Below are 21,727 nucleotides of genomic sequence, written 5' to 3' on the forward strand. Positions count from 1 at the left end.
CGAGTAGCATCAACATGACGTGTGGACTGGGGTCCTAGAGATAGATCATCACTGTGTACCAGATAGACAATTAAGCATTCTAAATGTCCGATCATAGGGAATTAACTTAGGAACACTATGGACTATCAGAAGAATGGAATGTTGTACAAAAATTACAACTGATGCCCTGGCCGGATTGGCTCAGCAGGTAGAGCATTGGCCGGTGGACCAGAGAGTTCCGGGTTTGATTCCAGCCAAGGGCGTGTACCTCGGTTGCGGTGTGTCCCTGGCCCCGGTTAGGGTTGTGTGGGAGGCAGCCAGTCAATGTGTCTTTCTCACATCGATGTTTCTCTCTCTCTTTCTCCCTCCCTCCCACTCTGTCTGAAGATAAAAAAATGTAAAATATCCTCGGGTGAGGATTAAAAAAACAAAAAATAAACAAAAATTACAACTGACATGAAGAGTGTAAACATAGGAAGAAAGCGCATAAAATAATGTTAAGTGAAATAAATCCAATTCAAATGATACCTAAAACAGGTTACAAAAACATAAAGAAAAAAGTGCATAAGAAAAAAGGACTGGAACTAACACAAAAATATTAGCAGACATTTTGATACAGAAAAATATATCATGAGAGACTTCTTTCAGTTTCTTGTTTACCAAATAGTTAGTAGTGCATATATTACTTTGATAATTAAAAAAAGAAAAAAGTAGGAACGCTCAGGTTTCAACCCATGAGCCTTGAGCTAACGCAAGCAACTTTAAAACTGAAGTTCTAAAATTAAATGATGAGGCAATGTTAATCATATCCTGAATAACAAAGACTGCCTTCCGTTTTGTGGCCTTGCTGGATGGGGAAACCCTTTTTTGAATGTAGCCTGCTTGAAAGAATACTGGCTCTTCCTTCAAAATCCCCTTGAATTGACGAGGACCTCAATTCAAAATACTTAATTCAAAACATGCGTAAGCCAGTCAGATATCTCCTCTCTCTGTTGGTAGCCTCTGCGTACTGTGATAGAATTAATTAAAGGAATCCATATCATGCAAGGTGGTAGAATTTAGTAGGAAAGATTCAGACCATAGTTTTGTTTGCAATTGGTGATCAGGAATTTTAGGGTGCAGAGCAAATGTTCTTTTATGAACCCCCAACCTAATAAACTGTTATCAATCGCTCAGTTACTTCAGACAAGAGGAAACATTTGCTTAGACTACAATCTAACCCAATGATCTCTACCCCTAAATGGAAATTGCAATATATTTTGGAATCATTTACTATTTCCAAACAAAACAAATAAATAATTAAAGTAGCCATCATAGCACAACTCAAAACTTTGTTCAGTTTTCTTGAACTAGTTAGAGAGATTACGGGGAAGAATGAGGAAACCATACTCTTTGAGAACCTCAAAGGTCTGAATCCATCTAAGCAACTCCTTCACCATCCTGGGACTCAGCTCCTGGCTTCCGGGTCACAGGACTAGGGAAACCAAACTGACATTGCACGGGGAGATGTGGTGGGCAAGTGGAAAATCAGGGGGCCTGGGATGATGTGCCACATCATTTACAGAGAACATACTCATTCACAGGCACAAATGCAGTATGTATGGTAAATATTTCAGCTCCATGAGGAAATTGTCTGTTTAAATGGTCCATATAAACAGATGATTTATATGCTAGATGCAGGGTCAAAACATACACTCTTGCTCATTTGAAGCACAGGTTTTGTCAACAATGAAACCCTTTTTTTTTTTTAACTTTGTAAATAATGTGAACATTCAAGAATATTGGAAAGTCTAAGAGTCCAATGGCGCAACCACCCAATATAATATCACACAGATATTTAAAACGATTAGAAACTACGTGGCAACATAAAGACAATGCAACTAAAGTGGCAACATAAGCAGAAGTTACTGTATCTCTAACCTATTTACAACTATGTACCAGTGATGCGTGGACAAGGATGGAAGCGGAACAAGAGAAATATATTTGACTTGTTGGGGGACTGGTATTTGGATGATGCTTCCATATATTTCAGATTTTTAAAAAGAGCATTTCCAGAAAAGTGGAATCACATATCACAAAGATAATCAACAAGGATCGATTCTTCTAGATTATTATTCAACTTCTTATATCAAGGTGAGTAAACATATTTTTGTTTTAGAGTTCCTTACAGCAAATTGTGTATGTGTGTGTTTGTGTGTGTAAGCACACATGCACATGCATGTGAAAGAAAAATAACAGATTCTATTAGAATTACGAAATGAAAATATAGCAATTCCCCCACTGTGTCTTTGGCTAATGATGTGGTCAGACAGGAAATATTTGGTCTCTTTTGTTGGAAGCAAAAGAAAAGAATAATAGAAAATAACTCATTTCATGTATTAAAATAAGTACGCTTGGTCCAGTAACAGGACATCTAGATTCTCAATAACTGTGATATTTTTCAGAGGATTTAAAATAATTAGTTTTAGCTGAACACTGATCGGAATTTTCATTTCTTGGTTTCAATTTACAGACACTTAAAAAGACGTTTTATTGATCAGAGGCCGGTAATTTGTCCAGAATACGGTACAGAAATGGAATGTTAGATAATTACTTGAAGCTTACAGTATATACAAACAGGATTATACTGGCCTTTCGGGATGGGAAAATATTGTTTCTTCCCCTGGACTAAAACCCAAGTATCAGACAAATTATATAGCACACCCAAAATTATTTGCTTTGCATCTCCCAGCAGTTGGGGCAATTTGCTTGGCTTATAGTTATAGGAAGCCTTTCTTAATTTAATTGCCTTCACTTGACTTCTAAAGCGAACAAAAAATTACCCTAGAACTGTATGTGCCTTAAATTAGAAAAATGTCCCCTGTTGGTGCCTAAACCCAGCAGCCTGTCACAATCCTCAAAGTACTTAATAAATGCCCATGTTTGGGCCCCTCTTGTGACCGCTGAATCCCAGTCTCTAAGGATGAGGCTTTGAAATAAGAATTTTAAACAAGGTCCCATGATCTTGTACAGCTAGTTGGAAATCAGCCAAGCAAATTTAAAACAAAGTTAAGACACTTCCTAGGAAATATGAATTCAAATAGGAAACAATGTAGTTTCTGTGTGCATTAGCTATAGAAATGAAAACATATGCTAAAATTCCAAAGAAATGGGAATAGTTGGGGGGGGGGGGTGGTACTTATACAAGGGCATAGTAATAACTGAATTCAAGGACTGTAATTGTTTTTCTTAGCCTGGCAGTTGTTCCTTACTTGAAAAATCAATGGTGTGTTCAATTCAGCTCAACTTCTTCTAGCAAATGTAGAAATATTTCAGTCATATTTTTTTCAGATTATCCCATAGAATAAGTAGAGTCAACCATTTCTACTGTAGAAGATTCAGACGTCTATTCCCAACTTCCCCTTCCTAGTCTCAAAATACGTCTTATGGCTCTTAACCACAATAGCTGTTGTTCATTTATAACTGATCAAGTTAATGTAATTAAAATGTTGCTTTTCCAACTTCATATTTGTCCATACATTAGAAAGGATAAAAATTTAAAGTAAAAATTGTATGTGCATTTGTCTACCCAACATGCACCGTCTAAGCCCTGCCATGTGCCAAGCTCTAGGCTGTGGCTCGTGCCCTGCAGAAGCTCACTGCCTGCGGGGAAAGAGAGTGCACAGCTGCTGTAACACTGTGGCGAGGGGGGTACTGTTGTGGGGACCCTGTGGGAGCACCTACCCTGACAGTGTGTGTTAGAAAAATATTCCTAAGGGAAGTTCACACTAGTTCAGTCAAATCACACTACTTAAGTCTCACTGAGACAGGTCAAGTTAGGTGGGAAAGTGGTGTGTGTGTGTGTGTGTGTGTGTGTGTGTGTGTGTGTATGAGAGAGAGAGAGAGAGAGAGAGAGAGAGAGAGAGAGAGGAGAGAAACACAGACAGAAACAGAGACAGAGAAAGAAACACAGACAGAGACAAAGAATCAGGATCAAAGGGTGGCATCCCTGCCCAGAATGAATGACATGGGGTCTGATCATGAAGAATCATCGGATGGCAGACTGAACTCCTTAAAACTGTAAAGGGTAGAAAACACTGCAAAAGTCTGAGGAACTGTTCCAAAATGAAGAAGTCTGAAGAGACATAATAACTAACACATATTCCTGGATAGGATACTGTATTGCACATTAGTAAGCTGCTAAGAGAATAGATCTTAATAGTTCTCATCACAAGAAAAAAAAAAGAACTATATATTGTGATGGATGTTAAGCAGACTTACTGTGGTGATCATTTCACAACATATACATTTATCAAATCATCTTATATACCTGAAGCTTATATGATATGTCAATTATACCTCAATGAAAAGAAAGAAGCAAACTAAAATATTCTGGATGCAATAATTGTAGCATGTATCCATCGCATGTCTAATGCATGTCAGGAACTGTTGTGAGGGCTTTACATATATCAATCATTTGATCCGAATAATAGCCCTGAAAGGTAGAGGCTATTCTTATCCCCATTCTTTTTTTTTTTTTTTTTTAATCCTCACCCGAGGACATTTTTTCCATTTTTTGTTCAGATAGAGTGGGAGGGAGAGAGAGGGAGAGAGAGGAAGAGAGAGAGAGAGAGAAACATCGATGTGAAGGGACACATCGAGTGGCTGCCACCCGCACGACCAACCAGGGCCGGGGACAAACTGCAACCGAGGTACATGCCCTTAGCGGGAACCGAACCCGGGTCTCTCTGTACCACAGGCTGACACTCCAACCGCTGAGCCAAACCAGCCAGGGCCTTATCCCCATTCTTTGCTGAGAAATGCTAAGCAACTTGACCAGGACACAAAGCTAGTGAGTGGCATTGCTAGGAAAGGACTTGAGACAGTCTGACTCAGTAGCTACCCTGCTTCAGATGAGGGCATGTATTTAAAGTCCACATATGGGTTAGTCAATTACAATCAGCAATATCTCCCAAAGTAACTCCATGAGTAGCACGGTTTGTATTATAATCAAACTTGTAACCAACTGTTCCTGAATCTTTCCTGATCACACCCCTTTAAGTAAGGCTTCTGCCAAAAACACTTATTATCTCACACACAGTTGGAACTAACAAATAATAGCCGGCCTGCACCGCTGTGATCACCGGACAAAATGAGATCGAGAATGAGAATCATATCAAAGCAGGTTCTGGACAGACTTCTCCAAAGACTCAGTTCACACACTCCTTCCTGGCAGCCTTGCTGGATTTGAGAAGGAAAGAAGTGTGAGGTGAAGCATCTCTTTGCCCAAAGAAAAAGGGGTGCTCTGGACCTTGTAAGGACACTGAAAAAGAATCCTCAAGAACATTCGATGCTTAAATGTACAAAATGCAAAATGAAAGAGTCACACCAAAGCTACTGAGTGAATGATAAAAATTCAGCCTTTAACATAATGAGCAAAGTGTGAATAAGACAAAGCTGTTATTTCTTCCCAGTTAGTGCTGTCAAGCAGATAAGATGTTCTCTACAGACTGCCAAGCAAATGGTCCACAGCAACACTCCTCATGGCCCGACCCAACGCAACAGGAAGAACCCGCTGTCTAGTATCGGCTAAGTCTGAGCCTTAGCTCAGCTACTTATTAGCTCTGAAATTCCTTTTAATGTTACTAGCAGATATTTTACACCACTTCTGAACAGTTTAAAAAAATGTTTACACATATTTCTTCATTCAGCTTTCCTTACATTCCTTTAAAGTATTAACTCCCATTTTGCAGATAAAGTGGCTAAGACCTACAGAGGTTGCACACATCAGACAGAATAGAATAAAGAATCCACCCTGTGACTCAACCCCAGAGACTCTTCCCCTCCACCACGTGACTGTGGGTGGTAAATGATTAGCAGTAGCTAACCTGACGCCTGCTGACTCAAAGCAGCAGAGAAGTGGGAAGAGGGTAACTGTGGACCAGGAGGCCCGAGCTTGGAGCATGGCTTTGCTACATTTCAGATGCAAGGTGTTTAACATGCTTTGTATGTCTCTAACACTCAGTTTCTTGGTCTGCAAAAAGGAGGGTAGTAACACCTAGTTCACCAGGTTATCAATGACATATAAGTCAAAGATGCTGAGACACAAACTTATCAAAAAACGGTTAACTATTATCATTAGAGATAATAGATTAACTAGCTAACACATCAGCCCTCCTGAGTAACACTTGGACTGATGATAAAGGAATCTCAGCAGTCACACAGGCCAGAAGGGAATATTTGCAGAGAGCTTGGGGGAATGGTAGACTGAGCCCTTGCTCTTCAAACCCACAGCGAGAGGGCAGTCTTCAAGCAGACTCCACGGTCAGCGTTGTGAACCGACGGGACCTCCCAAAGCCAGGCCAGAGGGACAGGGAGCCTCAAAGGCCAGTCAGTGCTGCTGGGATAAACAAGACATTGGGTGAACCAACAGAGACAGAAGAGAGTTCCAACACTAATAGGAAGGTTCCTGAACTACATCAAAGACAGGAAGACAACTTGAAAATCCGCGAGACACTCGGTACCTAGGTAGAGACGGGACACAAGCCAAATATTAGAGTTGCTCTGATTTTTAAATCTTTTACTTTTTAATCTTCGCTACTGCAAATATTAGGGATCCCAAATCCAAAATGGCTTTTGAAGCAGGTAGGTCAGAAATCTCAGATCCAAGAGTAAGGACTATCTCCTTTTCTGCTTCTAAAATTCTCATATTCAACGAGTCACCAAATCCTTTTGATGTACCTTCAAAATACCTTTCACGTCTTTCTTTATTCTTTTAACAAATACTTACTCAGCACGTCTTCAGGATACAATCTACAAGACTTTGCAGACTGCTGTTGGACATCAAAGACAGAATGCCCCACTCTGCAGAAAAACCTGCTGCAGAGTATTTCAAGCAAAAAAATCAAAACTGCACTAAATGCGATGCTTTCATATTGACATTACATTTTTTGAAAAAGGCTAGGACAGCAGGAGCTGATGCAGGGCAAAAGTGATAGAAATAAACTTTTGATGGCAGCAGTAAAACTGCCACATGAATATTCTCCAAGGCCTGGTGAGTCTCCATAGAGGTCGGTTGACAAGGGCTTCAAAAATGCCTCTGGCCACACTGCCAAGATCTTGTCTGGTGATGTAGAGAAACTTGCTGCTTCTCCTTCCCCTGTACCACACTGGATTATTTTATTAAACCGATTTGCATAGACGTCTCTGATAGATCCAACAATATAGCATAGGTAATCCTAAAACACAAATACAAATTCTGGATTTTGGAGCCAAAAACAAAAAGGCGATGAGCTAAGCAGATATGGTTGCTCCTTTACTGAGCTCACAGGTGTATCTACCCGTGTCTTCAGGTGCCCAGCACTGTCAACGACACCAACGCAGCTCTGGCTGTTGCATTTTTCTACCGGCACTGCCTGGAGTCCACATTCACTTCCTGTTCCTTTATTCCATCATAGGCTTATGGAATGTCACACATCAATTTCCTCTTTGCCTTTCCATCTCAGGCCAGGCCCTCCATAACCTCACTAGATATCTGTATTCTCTCAAGATCCCATCTCTTTTCTACCAATAGACTTATCTTTGGGAACCAACATTTTGTGGTATCTTGTCCCTGCTCAGAGATCAGCAAGACCTGCAGATTCACCTGCAGATCACTAACCTGTCACCCACAAAATCTTATCTCCCCATATCAACCTATCCTGCACTACTGTACAAATGCTATATGGCTGTAATAATATAGAAACTGAAGTGGAAACTCAGTTCCGGACTTTGAGTGACTGACACAGACCATTTGTCAACAGAAGTCTTTTTCAATGACCCCACTGAGATCCTCCTCTTTTCCCTCCATCACACAGTGTGGGTTCCAGAGGCTATCAAGCCATCCATGCTTTCTCCCTCCCACATATCCTAAAGGGAAGACCCAAATCAAGTCCCAATAGCTCATGGCACCTTTGCTGACTGTTTCAGTCTGAACGCATCTTCCCTTTTCCCAAATGCAGTAGCATGTTTAGCTTACTTCAAGCATTTCAGCTTCAAAATGATCATCAAACCATTTATTGTGTGTACCCAAGAAACAAAAAAGCACATACCAGTTTCCCATCAACAAAGATTGAAAAAAGGTACACATACAAATTTTTAAAATAATAATATTAAGAAGGTGCTGAAGACCAGCCAGTGTGGCTCAGTGGACTGAGTGTCGTCCCATGAACTGAGAGGTCCCGGTTCGAGTCCCAGTCAGGGCACATGCCCGGGTTGCGGACTCGATACCCAGTAGTGGGTGAACAGCAGCCGGTTGGTGTTTCTCTCTCACATTGATATTTCTATCTCTCTCTCACTTCTTCTCTCTCTAAAAAAATCAATTAAAAAAAAAGAAGGTGCTGAAAATGAGGGGTATATAAAGTGCTACTGAAATTCAGAGGACAGAGATCACGGGGTTGAGGTAGATGAGACAGGGGTAGGCGGGGGAAGTAACTCCAGACAGGTAGGCCAACCTGGGCAAGAACATGACTCATTCTAAGGAAAAGAGGAGAACAATTGGTTAGAGTATAAAAAAAAAATTTGGATGTGTCCCAAGCTAGGAACTTTGGGCTCTACTGGGCCATGGAGAGCCACTGAGGTCTTTTGGCAGAAGGGGGACACAGACTGAAAGATAGCGTCGTTAAGGAGCATTCATCTGGCAACTGTGGAAGAGACAGTTGGTGGGAGAATCAATTTTGGGGTAACATAAAAAGAACCATTATGAACTTGTTAGACTTGGGGTTATCACTGTGATCATTGGTTCTTAAGGCAGGAGCTGGCTAAGTTCCAGTAGAGGCTCTGCCATTCGGTAGTTTGAGACTCCTTCATTTTCTGGATGGAACCTCCAGAAATAACAATGCTCACACCCGGCGGCTGTGAGGATGCAAGGAGAGGGCCTAGATGGGAAGCCCTGACAGAGGGCAGGCACTCAGGAAGTGTATCTTGCCTGGAGCAGTTAATGGTGCTCAAGACAAGAGGTGACTAGGGCCCTGGCCGGTTTGGCTCAGCGGTTAGAGCGTCGGCCTGCGGTCCTGAGAGACCCGGGTTCGGTTCCCGCTAAGGACGCGTACCCCGGCTGCAGTTTGTCCCCGGCCCTGGTCGGTTGTGCGGGTGGCAGCCACTCGATGTGTTCCTTTCACATCGATGTTTCTCACTCTCTCTCTGTTCCTCTCTCTCCCTCCCACTCTACCTGAACAAAAAATGGAAAAATGTCCTCGGGTGAGGATAAAAAAAAAAAAAAGAGGTGACTAGGATATTAGGATTCCAGGAGCTGTCATCCTGGTTGTCAACTAGACTGAATTAGGGAGTTTGAAAAAAGATACTGATGCTCTGGGCTCACCATCAATCCGTTGAAACAAAACCTCTAGATGTACAGCCCAGACACATGTACAGTCACAGAGCTAATGAGGCCATAAGGGTCTGGAAACATTTATCCCTAGAAAGTTAATTAGTGAACACAAGGCACAGTGGATGAAATTAGCATCTATAACAGCCACGCGCTCTGCCCTGTCTGCTGGTGGACTGCTGGGGATAAATTTGGGGAAGATCTAAAGCTCACCCTGGGTGTTTATTCCTGACCAGATGGCTGGGGTTGACCTGATGGCTGGGGTTGGCCGGAGGAAGAGGAGGTTAACAAAAAGGGGTTGACCGCCCTGGCCGGTTTGGCTCAGCGGTTAGAGCGTCAGCCTGCGGTCTGGAGAGACCCGGGTTCGGTTCCCGCTAAGGGCATGTACCTGGGTTGCAGTTTGTCCCCGGCTCTGGTTGGTCGTGCGGGTGGCAGCCACTCGATGTGTCCCTTTCACATCGATGTTTCCCTCTCTCTCTCTTCCTCTCTCTCCCTCCCACTCTGTCTGTACAAAAAATTGAAAAATGTCCTGGGATGAGGATTAAAAAAAAAAAAAAAAAAAGGGGTTGACCTACATGGAGTCAGGACAGGAAAGCCAGAAATGGTGGATTTCCCCCAGTAAGGAGACTCTGAGGAACAGAGCAACACCCGGGGTTCACTGCCTCCAGATGGAGTTGGGGGCCATGATCTGATGACAGTGGCCAGTATGATCATCTGTCTGTTCTGACTTCCACTCTCCAGTGGTAATCTGGCTTCCTTGGTGGGCTGTGTTTCAGGGAAATAATCAGCTGAGCTGGCCACAGGCAGAATTCTCCTTAAAATCTCATGAAGTGGGATCTAATTCACACTCATCTGTGAGTCTGGTTGGCCAGAGTCAGTCTACTTGAAACTGCTCATCTCTAGCTATTTTGACAAAGCAAGTCTGTAAACATGCAAAACTCAGGATCGAGCCTTCGGTGGAGGCCTGTGCTTTAGAAAACAGCCCGTCTCCCTCCTTGATTTCTTTCTTTGTAAATTCAGATTATTAACTCGATTTCTAGTCCAGAAAGAGTCAGCTGCTAGCCCGCCCTGTCAGCATAGCCACCTCTTTAGAAAACACAGTAAGACTGGGAGGGAACTGACAACGCGGCCTCTCTGTACTGGGTTATCCCGTCTAAAGAGTGTGCATTTCATCTCGCAGACAAGGTCCCACCAGGGAAAACGGGACGTGATGGTCTGAAAAGATCACCAGAGAGATTAGGTCAATAATTTTTAATTTTCTAATTAAAAGACACTAACAATTACTAATTTTTCCAGCTGCGGCAAACGCCCGTAACCCAAGGAGTGAGTTTCTCCTCCAGCCCCAAGAGAGTGGGTCCTGTCTGTTTTCTGCACACACGCCTGCAGCAGTCTGCATTCGACGCCGCCCCAGCTGGACACGAGCCCAGCTCTCCCAGTGTCACTGGCTGCAAACTTGGGTCTCTGTCTACAATGGCATTACCCTGCCTTCCCTGCCCTCTGGCATTACTGTATTTGGAAGAAAGAGCTTCCCCAAACCAGGAGAGACCTCCGAGGTCATGTGGTCGATCAGTTCAGTCACAAACTCAGAGACCTAGCCCAGACAAGCGTCAGCTTTGCTGTCCGGGGTCCGAGAGCTGCTGGGATGAACAGTGGCCTGCCAAAGTGTCCTAGGTGATAAATGACGTGAAGAGCGGGTGGGTCCTAGCCTTGGGCTACTGGGAGGTAATCTCTAGAGCCCTGCAATGTCCTGCCTGATAGGAGTCCCTCTGTTTGCTGGGGGCTTTGAGCTAGTGTAACAACAGGATTTATGATGGAGGCTTGGAAAGCACCATATGGTTTCTGACCCCCCCACACACCCTGCACGCTGGAGGAACTGGAGACTTAAGGTCAGCTGCGCAATGACTGAGCCCAAATAAAAACTCTGGACACCGAAGGCCTGGGTGGACTTCCCTCGCTGGCGATGTTCCTGGCTGGCAATACTGCTGCATCTGGAAGGAAGTAACACCATTCATGGCTTCATGGGGGGAGGACAACCAGATGCTTCACAACTGGACCCCGCCCAGACATTGCCCGACGTGTCTCTCCTTTTTTCTGTTTCTGATTTGTATCCTTTTGCTATAATAAAATGGCAATCATAAGTTCAGAGCGTTCGTGAATTCTGTGAGTCATTCTAGTAAATTATTGAAACTGAGAAGGTGGTGGAAACCCCTCAATGTGCAGCTACCCCGTCAGAACAGAGAGTGGCCTGGGGGTCCCCCTGGTGTCTCAAGGAGGACTGTGCCCTTAACTTGTGACATGGGGCCCGACTCTGGGTAGTGAGTGTCAGAAGTCCAACCAGCTTCCCGGCCCTACCATCTCCTAAATTAAGGCGCAGCCAATGCAACAGAGGCGCTGGGAGCAGGGCCTTCAGGCCTTGGCCCCTGAACGGCTGGAGGGAAGGACTCTACCAGTGGGCACGTGTCCTGCTTCAGTGCAGTGTGTCCTGCAGGACAGATTCAGGGACGGATGTGTGCTAGGCAAGACAGGCAGCTTCCAGACTTGTGGAGCTCATGCAACAAGACCCTCCCCTCCGTTCTCATCTCACCAGAGGCTCAAGGAAGGAGGAAAGGCAAGGGACAGAAGGAGAAAACTCATCCTGCATTCTCATTTGACCTAGATAAGAAAAGTCTTCCACCTCTCGATTGGGCAGTGACCTTCACTTGGGGTCGAACAGAAGCATTTCCTGTTAAGCAACCCAACTCGTCATCACCCAAGCATTCCTTCCAAATGGGCTTAACCTGCATCTAAATAACTGTTTAGATCTAACTTCTGATTTACAAAAAATCCAGTTGAAGGAATTAGTGTAATGAGATCATGAGGAAGCAGTTAGATCATCTAAAAGGTGACTGACTATAGGAAAATCGGGTTGATGTCTTGACAAGTCAGTGTCACTAAAAAAACAAAAACAAAAACAAAAAACAAAAAAACAACCATGGTGGTACTAGGGAAACTGGTAGGATAAAAATGAAAAAGTAAAAGACTCATATGCAAATTAAACCACTATTCCTTGATTTACATAAACCAACAGGAAAGGACATGTTTGCAACAGAGAAGTCTGAATGTGCATTGCTTATTTTTAGATGATATTCAATTTTTATTAATTACTTAATTGTGATACTGGTTCTAGGGATAAGGGAAAAAATGTCATTTCCCAGAGATGTGTATGAAAATAATTAGCGGTAAAGTATCACGAAGTCAAAATTTACCTTGCGCTACGTCAGTGTTCTTTGTCTTATAGCTTTAACTTTGGAGCCACGTAAATATTTTATATAATTATAAAACAAAATGAAATTTAAAAGTGTTAAATCTCTAAAATCTGAAATGAAATAAATGAATCTAACTGTACGTCAAGTTGGAATGTTAATGACACAGAAAAGGATTATTTTAAGTGACTTTTAAGATCCAATATTTTGACAGTACATCCTAAGGACAAAAAGAACAACAAAGAAATTTTAGAGTTAATTCAGTATTGCTACCAATAACATTGGTATTGTTATTTTACATCATTAACAAAGTTAACAAAGTTACTTATTTGCTTTATCCCATTAAATATATGTGTATATGTTTACTTATAAGTATATACACACATATTTATTTCTACTTCTACATTTGTATTTACATTTATACACACACAGTATATAAACCAAATAATTGTGATGTCATTAGGATCCAAAGTTTTCAGCATTAAGAGAAACAAGATACAAATCTTAAAAAAATCAAAGCACTAAAAATCCTGTAATCTTAAAATGAACTGAAAATGATCAGTATGAACTTATGTTCCTTTTTTTTTTTTTTCTTTAGAAACTCCATATTCCTTTGTCCTCTGAAAAGAACTAGTAGCATTGACAACATATGGCAGGACACTCAGTGACTGGGCTGGTGGTCTTGAAATATCATTTCCCATTCAAATGAACCGGGGCTGCCCTGGCTGGTGTAGGTCGGCACACGCACCAAAAGGTCCCAGATACAATTGCTGGTCAAGGGCATGTACCTGGGTTGCAGGTTCGATCCTCGGCCCCAGTCAGAATGCATGCAGGAGGCAACAGATTGATGTGTCTCAATCACATCGATGTTTCTCTCTCTCCCCCTCCCTCCCTCTATTCCACTCTCTAAAAAAAGCAACGGAAATATATATATCTCTCCTCAGATGAGGATTAACAACAACAATAACAAAATGGGGGCTTTTTGTGAAATGGCTGATTCCGATTCCAGGGCTTGGCAGGAAATATACCAGATGAGTCTGGAATATCTTAAACAAGAAAACTATCAAAGACTACTGGGTCATATCAAAGGGACACAGAGACCAATACAAACAGCCCTCACTGGTCAAAGTTAGGACCTTTTCAGCCTGAAAGTAAAATAGCAATGTAATTAAACCGATAATATATTAAAAATCCACTAGTTTTGAATGATACTGAAAATAAAAACATATTACTTTGGGGGGTGGCTAGGGCATCAATTCATTGCTTTGAATTGGTCAAGACAATGAATCAAACTTTTTATGTAGCTCTCCCATACAGATTGTATTTTAAGTTAGCCAAATAAAAGAATCCCATCTAATAAATGTAGGATAATATAATTAGAAAATAACTATTTTTCAACCATTAATTGAAGAATGAGTGTGAAATAAGAATGTCTAATGGATGGACCCACTGGCAATCTGAACTTGACACAAAGAGAAACCTACAGGCATTATTCACCAATAAAAGCGTAAAGTGCAGAACATCACTGGTGAAGCATTTCTGCCAAAGAATTGAATCTGAACCCAATCAAGCTTTTAGCTAAAAATCCCAATTTACAGGAAATATAGGGGACCGTATACACTCAGCTAATCACAGACTGCAGAAATTCTGCAGGACAAAAGACCTTTTTCTTTAACAAAAAAATGCCAAGAAAACAAAAAGAGACTTAAGAGACATAGTCACCGAGGACAACGTGTGAGCTTTGTTTGGAATGAAAACAAATCTACCATTAAAAAAATGTTTACAAAACAGTTGTGGAATAGAGCTGATGATAGTAGATGATGTTAAAAGAATTATTTTTTTAGGTGTGATAAAAATGATGTTTTAGAAGTCCATAATAAATTACTGACAAAAAAAAAAACTTGCTCCCTAGGATTTGCTTTGAATGACCAAGCAGAAGCAGGATGGAAGGATGAGGTAGCGCAGGATTGGCCATATATAGGTTGCCCCCGCCCCAAAAATGTATACACAGCTTTCAATAATGATAAAGCCAGTGTTTATTAAAATACATTTCATTTTCAAAATGTAATAGACTCTACAGATACTCTGCACACATTTTTTGGGACACCTTGTATTAATGAAAGTACAAGCTGGATAATAGACATACAGGGGCTCATTATAACACTCTTTTTAATTTTGTGTATGTCTGTAAATATCAATAAAAATTTTTTTCAAAAGTGCTTCAGATAAAAAAATGAAATAACTAAAAAAATGAATGCAAATATGACAAAACGTTAACAGCTGTTAAGTTCTAAGTGATGGGAACTGAACGCTTACATTTTCTCTCTGTCTGAAAATGCTCATGAGCAAACAAAACTGTAAAAGCACTTAAACCCAGCAAAGATCCAGAGTTGGGTCAGGTTAAAAGAATTCTGCAATGTAGCTACAGACACCTAATACTGGCATTGACCACTAATGCCCGCAGAAAATTAAAAGCAAATGCCAAAGTACACCACGAAGTTCAGGGAAAGAAAAAAGAGCAATCTAGAGAAAAGGACTCCAGCCGACAGAACAGGGAAAGGTATGGCATAAAGGATCTTCAACTTGGGGAGGGGAGATGTTTTACAATGTTTAGTCCAGGGCCCCGATGGTGGTCAATAAAAGATCTGGCTAGCACCTTGTGCCCTGAAGCCTTAATGCCTTAAGTCACAGGATATACAGGGTAAGCCCCGGAAGCTCAAAAGCTTTTATGATTTGGAATTAGAAAACAAACCAGGACAAAGCAGATAGTGTGATTGTTACTCAGGTGCATCAGCAGCTATTGCGAAAGCACTGCTTCTCGATAGCATCTCGAACTACAGCACGATCGCTCGTCCTCTATACCTAATAAGGCTCTTTCCGTACCTGATGATGACGCATTGGTTCTCTCTGTCAATGATCATGTTTCTGTACATGTTATCTGCAAGAGCATAGATGTGGGGCGGGTTTTCGTACTGTGCCTAGAAAAGCAGAACAAAAACCAAAAACAAAACCATGGTCAGATAGAGCGACACATGACATTTCTTTTCTTGGCCTTGGCCTATACCACTGCCTATACTTACGTCTTATAGGTTACATAACACAGGAATTCATGAACTTGTCTAGGTCATGAGGAATTATGCCTAACAAAATGAAGATGGAATTTGGAAGGACCCTTCTGCAGGTATTCGTGTGATTCAGCCCGCAGACATGACCTGTCTTCAGACGCTCCGGCGCACACCCTTCCACCCAAGCGCGCCTCTGCAGATGACATTCCCTTTAAACCTTTCTAAGGACCCTTGGGCAACAGGCCTACTAAAAACCTGAGTCAGACTTCACTAGGATTCCAAATTCCTACCTAATTTGTTTCTAAGAGGCAAGTTGAAGATGACTATGAGGAGGAAAACTAAAAATTTTCCATAAGCAGAGAACGAGAGGTGTGGTTCTGTAAAGTGACAGACTGGTTTGATCAGTTCATTTCAGCTCAGTAGGGAAAACAAATCCTACCACCGGAAGATGTTCCCCTGGGCTTTAGTTTCGTGGACGATCTTAGCTGCGCACAAATATAAACCCACCAGTCAATTCACTGCGTCAGGGGACTTCAGCTCTGCTTTCTTCAGTTCCTTGGCACTCACCTCCACCATTCCCTCATAAGAAAAATACTGAAAAAAACCTCAAAACTTCAGGTGGTGTAAAGCTATTGAAAGAACACTCCTTCAATTTAAGGCTATCTAACATAAAAATGCAAAAACAATGCCCAGCCTGTGTGGCTCCGCGGACTGAGAGGTCTCAGTTCGATTCCCAGTCAGGTCACATGCCCCGGCTGCGGGCTTGCACCCCAGTAGGGGGCATGCTGGAGGCAGCTGATCTATATTTCTCTCTTGCATCAATGTTTCTATCTCTCTCTTCCTAAAAAAAAAATTAAAAACAACAACAACAACAAAACATAAAAAAAAAAAAAAAGTGAAAACAATACCAGATCCAGAGGAGAAGACATTTAAATTCTGTCTACCTTCACTGGTGCCCATCCCTAAAGCAGGGACAATAATGCCCATGCTACAAATGTCACAAGGTGACAGATGATGGATGGGAAAGTAATTTGAAAAGGTAGAGTATTATGCAAAGGGACAGCATCAGTTACCAATGCAGCTTTGGGCTTTATTATCCAATGACTTACTACAGAAAAAGGGGGCTGGCCCAGAAATCGCCATTCGTGGCCAGATCTGGCAGATGAGAGTGGAGCGATGAGAGGGGATGAAAGAGGGACCTGGGGTGCTTGCACACATATGGGAAATTGGTGTATCCAGTGTCCTGCGTCCCCTCACGTTGTGAGCAGAGACTCACAAGGGAACTGCCAGAGAGGGCCAGAGGCTATTCCTGGGACTCGTCGACTGGACAATTCCAAACAGGAACAAGAATGCATCCCTGCCTTCACCTTGCAGTCAGAAGGGGAAGCATGGATGGACCTCAGCACATAGTGTTTAAATGGCCTTCAAGACTAGATTGCTCATGCAGGATTGTTTATAACCTTTTTGAAAACAGTGACATAGATTATATGAAAGATAAAAGGATGGAAAATAGAAGAGAATGGAGTGGAGAGAAAGCCGTAGACGTGGGGAAAGGTGTGGGAAGTCACTGCCCAATAAGGCCTGAAAGCTGGTAACTAGTTATACTTGGCCTTTGCACGTGATTGTGTTTCAAACCTGTTTCCAATCGATGATCTCCTGGAACCGCTCAGCTACCTGTGAGAGTATGGGGTAGGTATTTCCTCTGCCTGATTCTTCCCCCCCCCCTGAAGCCCCTGAAAGTCATTAGGACCTGGCTTTAGCTCCTACACTCAATAAATTTTAGTACTTCACCTCTCTGAGCCTCAGTTTCGTCATCTGTGAAATAGGGGTGGAGAGCAATACACAGCCAGGCTCCAGGGCTGTTTTACTATTGTCACAAGGGTAACATAGCGCCAGGCACTCAGTAAGTACCAATTTTACACCTGGTTAACATTAGCAGTTAAAATAAATATATACATTTTAAAATTCTAGGGCATTTCGCCCAGCCGGTGTGGCTTAGTTGAGCATCGACCCATGCACCCAGAGGTCACCGGTTCGATTCCCGGTCGGGGCACATGCCCAGGTTGTGGGCCAAATCCCAAGTGGGGGGCATGCAGGAGGCAACCAATTGATGTTCTCTCTCATCGATGTTTCTATCTCTCTCTCCCTCTCCCTTTCTTTCTCTAAAAATCAATACAAAATAAATAAGTAAATAAATAAAATAAAAACCAATAACAAAAAATAATAAAATAACATTCTAGAGCATTTCTTTAAAGAGACTCTTCAAAAGATGAGTAGTCTCAAAGGGATCACGTAGAACTAGGGAGAAACAACCGGAGAGCCCAGCAGTCGCACCCACCCCGCCTGGCTGTCACTGAGGATGCCCGGCCGGCTCCGCCTGCTGCCCCGGGCCCGCTGATCAGGGCGCCAGGGCAGGGCCCGGCCTCCGCGGACAGTGCTCCCCTTGTGCTGGGCTCCCATAAAGGCAGCATTATCAAAGGTCTTTCGCGTGGCAGCCTCCTTCGGCTCTAGCGACCAGCGCCATTCATCTGGCCACAATGGGGTGGGCTCTTGCTCTGGGTAAATCGCCTTCCACTTCAACTGATGAATTTGTGTGGGCTCCCTTCTGTTTGTTTTCCAGGGTCAGGACTAATGAATGCTGCGGTTCTGCTGCACAGGGAAGCGGAGGGGAAAGCGGCAGAGATGGGGAGGCCTGGGACGTGATGAACCACGTAATGATCCACATTAATTAGGATCACACTTTCTATTTTTATCACACAATGCAAGTGGTTATGGAGCTGGGTCTGAATAGGGACCAGAGTCTCATTAACAAATAAAGTAATCAAAGATTCATTTTTCATGTTCCAGTCATAGCCACAGCTTAAGTGTCTGTTTCGGACCGAATGATTCCCATCTCCCCATTTATTTTTTACCCATTACTGGTTTTTTAGACCTTAGAATTTTGCGGCATGTGTGGAAGGAGGAAGATTCCCAAGCTGTAGGTCTCACATCCCATTTCACTAATTTTTGTGTATAATGTTCCAATGTTAAATAGTCCTATGCTACTATGAGCAGCACTCATAAAAATCAAACAATGTCACCTACTTGAGCTTCCCCCAATAATAATTCATAATAAGAAAATGCAAATGTATTGCCGACATCGAGAAAAATTACTCATGCATCAAAGAAGCCAGAAATACTACAATTATCTCTGTGGCATGTTACTTACCGCTCCTTGGTACATTTCAATTTCCTTATCCCCAAAATATGGCATCTGCTTAAAAGGGTTGACTGAGATTAATACAGATCCTATATATGTCTGAATTGATATCCAGTTAAGGTTCATTGTTAATCTTCAGAGCTACACATTCTTGAAAAATTAAGTAACCAGATATTATAAAAAACTCATGATCGTCCAACGCAAAGCTCATGTACTTGTTTTCTAAAAGATTACAAATAAAGACAAAGGCAATTACCAACTAGCTCAGATTTTGTTCCTTTCCAGGAAGAATAATGAGCTTAATTACCCAGGTGTTACAAACAGAAATATTGTTTTAAATGAACGGAAGCACATTCCTTTAACACTGGTGACATGTACAGTAGAAAACAACAACAATAAAAACAAAACAGAAATGACCCAGGAGTGAAAAGAGCAGTTATTATTCCTCTTTTCAAATGTTATTATTTTTTTCCTTGTAACTTTCTTATCTCTTAAGTATACAAAGTAAATGTATTCATTTACTTATTTAACAAATAGAGAGATACAAGGTGAATGTAACAGTCTTGCTCTCTAAGAGGTTAGGGAGCTGAGTTGTATCTAGATTATTTAGGGCGGAAAATCACAAACCGATACAGATCAGGTTTAGAAGAAGAGGTGTTATTTCTGCGTGGAGAATCCAAGAAAGCCTCTCAGAAGAGAATGTGTTCAGACTCCATCTTAACTGTTTTATACAACACCTTTTAATGTGCTCAAATAAATTGTGTAATTATCACAAAACATATTTGCATGCATACTTTCAATAATCAACTAGGTTGAACTGGTGTCTACAAAATGCCAGGCACTGTTCTAGACGCTGGGGAGGAAAAAATAGTCATATTAAAAAAAAGGGATAAAAACAAAACAATATTCAAAATTGTTTCTTTTAATCAATGCTTTTAAAATGTTTAGAAATGTTGCAGTTGAAGGTGTTAAGCTATGAGATTTCCTCCCCTAAGGAGACATTTACAGATTTATAGGTTAGGGTCCAGGTGTCACATAGAGCAGCGCGGTGAATCTGGTCAGACTGCCTCGTCCCCAAGTCCACTTCTTCTCTGACCTTGGGTAAGTCCTATCTGTAAGCTGCGGTTAATGAATGATGGGGTAAAACAGGACCTACTTCACAGGGTTGCTATGAGAATTCAATGTTAAAAAACGCTTAGCCCAGTGTCTGGCACGTCACTGATGCAATTTCCTTAATTCCTATACGTCCAGATGCATGCTTTGTCCCATGTTCACACCACTGAAATGCAGCATAGGGACTATTATTGAGGACAAATGAGCCAAGTATTGGATAAATCATATAATATTTAAAAAGTGGTATTTATACACAAAGGTGTGAATGAGGAATGATTTGGTGGCAATTTTGCTTCTTTTTTCACTGACCAGAAACATTTCAGACTTGAAAGGATTGAACCTGAAATGATAGTAGAGCAGATGGGGTGGTTTAAGAGCACACCCAGATGTACCCAGTGCTGGCCTGGGGGCAGTCTATGGCCTGGGAGAAATGTGAGTGACACTGAATCCTAACCGAAAATTGCCAGTCACTAAAGAAGGGCCGAGAGCAAGGGTCATTCCAAATACCAAAGTCGGATGAGGCCGCCAACAGATTAATGTCCTATTAAAATGATTAAGCTGCCTGGCCGGTGTGGCTCAGTGGTTGAGCATCGACCCATGCACCAAGAGGTCGCCAGTTCGATTCCTGGTCAGGACACATGCCTAGGTTGTGGGCCCAATCCCCAGTGGGGGGCATGCAGGAGGCGGCCAATCGATGTTCTCTCTCATCGATGTTTCCATCTCTCTCTCTCCCTCTCCCTTCCTCTCTCTCTCAAATCAATAAAGAAAAATTTTTTTAATAAAAAGTAAGAAATAAATAAAATGATTAAGTACATAAGATCTATAATGCTGTAGACTATTATTAACAGTTAGTCTGACCAAATACATATATGTTTACATGGTACTCATCTAACTAAGTCTCTAATCACAATCCTATTATTTTAATCCTATTTTACTATGAAGAAACTGGGGCATAGAGAAATTTTAAAACTTGCCCAAAGTCACAAGCTAGAAAGTGGCAGAGCTATGACTCAAACTCAAGCAGTCTGATTCTAGAGTCCACACTTGTCACAACAAGCTATACTGTCTCTCTAAGATCAGCAGGTATTGCCACTATTGTTGTTGTTATTATTATTGGTAGAGTTGCCAGATTTAGGGAATAAAATAAACAATGCCTAAGTAAATTTGAAGTTCAGATACACAATAAACAATTTATGCATATGTATTCCAAGAAGTATGCCCCAAGCAATATTTGGGACACACTTGTACTAAGATGCTATTTGTTGGTTATCTGAGGTTCACATTTAAACAGCCATCTTGGCCCTGCCTAGTTTGGCTCAGCAGTTAGAGCCTTGGCCCGTGGACCAGAGAGACCAGGGTTCAGTTCCCCCTAAGGGTATGTACTTCGGTTGCAGTTTGTCCCAGCCCTGGTTGGGGTCATGTGGTTGGCAACCAATCGATGTGTCTCTCTCACATTGATGTTTCTCTCTCTCTCTTCCTCCCTCTCTCCCTCCTGCTCTATCTCAAGATGGATGCAAACATGTCCTTGGGTGAGGATAAAAACAAAAAAACAAAACAAAATAAGCAGGCATCTTGTATTTTACTGTAACCCTAAACTGGCAGTACAAACATCTTATGCAGGACTGAGAGGTCTTTGATTACAGAGCCTGTGGTCTCTTTTAAACTGGATTCTGTGATGCTTTGAGAACTCACACTCTTCTATCTCCCTCAGTTGATTTTTTTCAGTATCCTTTCCACATGGTAGAGACCAAATCGAAACAGAATAAATGAGGTGTGGCCCTCATTC

At 42.0% G+C, this 21,727-nt stretch overlaps 1 protein-coding gene across 1 annotated transcript in view; it reads right to left on the reverse strand.

Moving 5' to 3' along the window:
* Positions 1-21,727, reverse strand: part of MYO1E (myosin IE) — a 200,584-nt gene that overhangs the window by 90,417 nt on the left and 88,440 nt on the right. Inside the window, exons 3-4 of the mRNA XM_036269692.1 lie at positions 18,838-18,927; positions 15,448-15,542 (exon numbers count right to left, since the gene is read on the reverse strand). Coding sequence (XP_036125585.1) covers positions 15,448-15,542; positions 18,838-18,927 — 185 coding nt within the window. The remainder of the gene's footprint in view (positions 1-15,447; positions 15,543-18,837; positions 18,928-21,727) is intronic.

This window comes from Molossus molossus, unplaced genomic scaffold (genome assembly GCF_014108415.1).
Source record: "Molossus molossus isolate mMolMol1 unplaced genomic scaffold, mMolMol1.p scaffold_m16_p_1, whole genome shotgun sequence".
NCBI lineage: Eukaryota > Metazoa > Chordata > Mammalia > Chiroptera > Molossidae > Molossus > Molossus molossus.